Source organism: Propithecus coquereli, unplaced genomic scaffold, assembly GCF_000956105.1.
Source record: "Propithecus coquereli isolate 6110/MARCELLA unplaced genomic scaffold, Pcoq_1.0 Scaffold119, whole genome shotgun sequence".
In the NCBI taxonomy this organism is placed as follows: domain Eukaryota; kingdom Metazoa; phylum Chordata; class Mammalia; order Primates; family Indriidae; genus Propithecus; species Propithecus coquereli.
The window spans coordinates 421,778-423,673 of record NW_012135969.1 but is presented as its reverse complement, the minus strand read 5'-3'; the positions used below and the strand labels follow the sequence as shown (position 1 = coordinate 423,673).

The 1,896-nt window shown below is 34.9% G+C and overlaps 1 protein-coding gene across 1 annotated transcript in view; it reads right to left on the bottom strand.

Annotated features, from left to right (window-relative positions):
* Window positions 1-249: 249 nt before the first annotated feature.
* POLG2 (polymerase (DNA directed), gamma 2, accessory subunit) overlaps window positions 250-1,896 on the bottom strand; it is a 19,911-nt gene continuing 18,264 nt past the window's right edge. The window contains exon 8 of the mRNA XM_012659546.1: window positions 250-415. Coding sequence (XP_012515000.1) covers window positions 250-415 — 166 coding nt within the window. The remainder of the gene's footprint in view (window positions 416-1,896) is intronic.

Sequence of the window (1,896 nt, the reverse complement as noted above, 5' to 3'; positions counted from 1 at the left end):
TACTCTCTGGGTTTCTTGTTATATGAGGAAAACAAACCCCAAATGGCTTTACCCAGTTCAGTAAGATTTTTGTTTCTCATAGCTGAACATACTCCTGATACAGTGGAATACATCAAAAATACAATAAAAATAGAATCAAAGGAAGCACCAAAATTGTCCACTTCATAAGTGCAAAGGGGCTAAAAATAATCCAAGTTGACATAAGACAACTAAATTAGGAGAGAATATTTATTATACAAATACAAAAATCTATACATTCTTAGCCGATGATATATACTTGATTAAAAAGTCTTTTAATTTGGATATATGCATCATTTCCTTCATTGTGGTGTCTCTACTTCTCAGCTGTATTAATCCATTTTCCAAAGTAGTTTCAGTAATCAAAACTGTGAAGAGAATACTCATTTCATCATACCTAAGAAAAAAGTAATTAAAAAAATACATGAGCACAAATGTAAATTGTAAATTCCCCACATTACCAGCTTTAATTACATCAGAGTCCCAGACACTCTCAAGAGTCAAAAACTCAAAGTCAGGGCTTGAGAGCTGGACCAAAAAATATTTTACAAGTTTCTGAATCATATTGAAAGTAAAATTTTCAGAGGGTTTCTAATTTATTGCAACAGCTGAAAAGTCATAGAAGAAAATAAAATCTGAGAAATAAATACTGGTACCTGAACACATTATTTCAGGTGATATAAAGGATGAACCTCACAATAACCTCAGCCTTTCCATACTTGGATGCAATTCAAGAACAATTATTTTAGACCAAAATCTCTTATAATCAACAATATACTAAAGATCTAGTGCACAAAACCATGCTTCCTTTATAATTTAGTATGCTAACATAGTTTCTAGTTCAGCGTAACTGATTATATCCACAGTGACCTTTCTGTTTACCAAGTCACACTAATGCATTACTGTTTATTTTCTTTGCAGGATTCCATCAAAAACTAATTTAATTATCTATTTACCTGCATACTATTTTGTCCCACTGGAATATAAGTGTCACGAGAACAGGAATTTTTCTGTTTTGTTCATTACTGTATCAAAGTGCATAAAACATAAATGTTTAATAAATACTTACATAAAAATATCCTGAGACAATCAAGCCTTTACCATATGAAGAACTGTTACTTGATAACGTCCACATGACTCAAAGGATAAGATTTTATTTTTTGAGACAGAGTCTCACTCTGTCACCCTGGGTAGAGTACAGTGGCATCATTGTAGCTCGCTGCAACCTCAAACTCCTGGGCTCAAGTGATCCTCCTGCCTCAGCCTCCTGAGTAGCTGAGACTACAGATGCACGCCACTACACTTGGCTAATTTTTTCTATTTTTAGTAGAGATGAGGTCTTGCTCTTGCTCAGGGCTCAGGCTGGTCTCGAACTCCTGAGCTCAAGAGATCCTGCAGCCTCAGCCTCTAAGAGTGCTAGGATTACAAGCTCACACCACCACACCCAAGGATAAGATTTTAGAACCAGAGAGGATTGTTAAATTCAAGTACCACCCCTTCATTTATGTATGGTAAAACTGTTAGTTGCTCTATTTCCATTTATAGCAATCTGTTTGTCTGTGGACATTATCTGGAAGGTGTATTTTAACAAGTTATGAAAGTACTGAAGAGCAAAACAGAAAGCTTCACAGCTTTTCACCCAAAAGATATGTATTCAACACATAAAGCTAAAACAAACAAAGACCAAAATAAATCCAAAGGAGGAAGACTGGAGTACTTTATTAAAAACAGAAGTTAATGAAATAGCAGAGAGTAAAACTAGAGTCAGGGAGATCAATTACGAGATTATTTCATTTATCCCGATAAGAGATCTTCGTCATCTTAACTTAGGTACTGGCAGTGAAGACAGAGGTGTGGATGTGAGATATATTTAGGAGG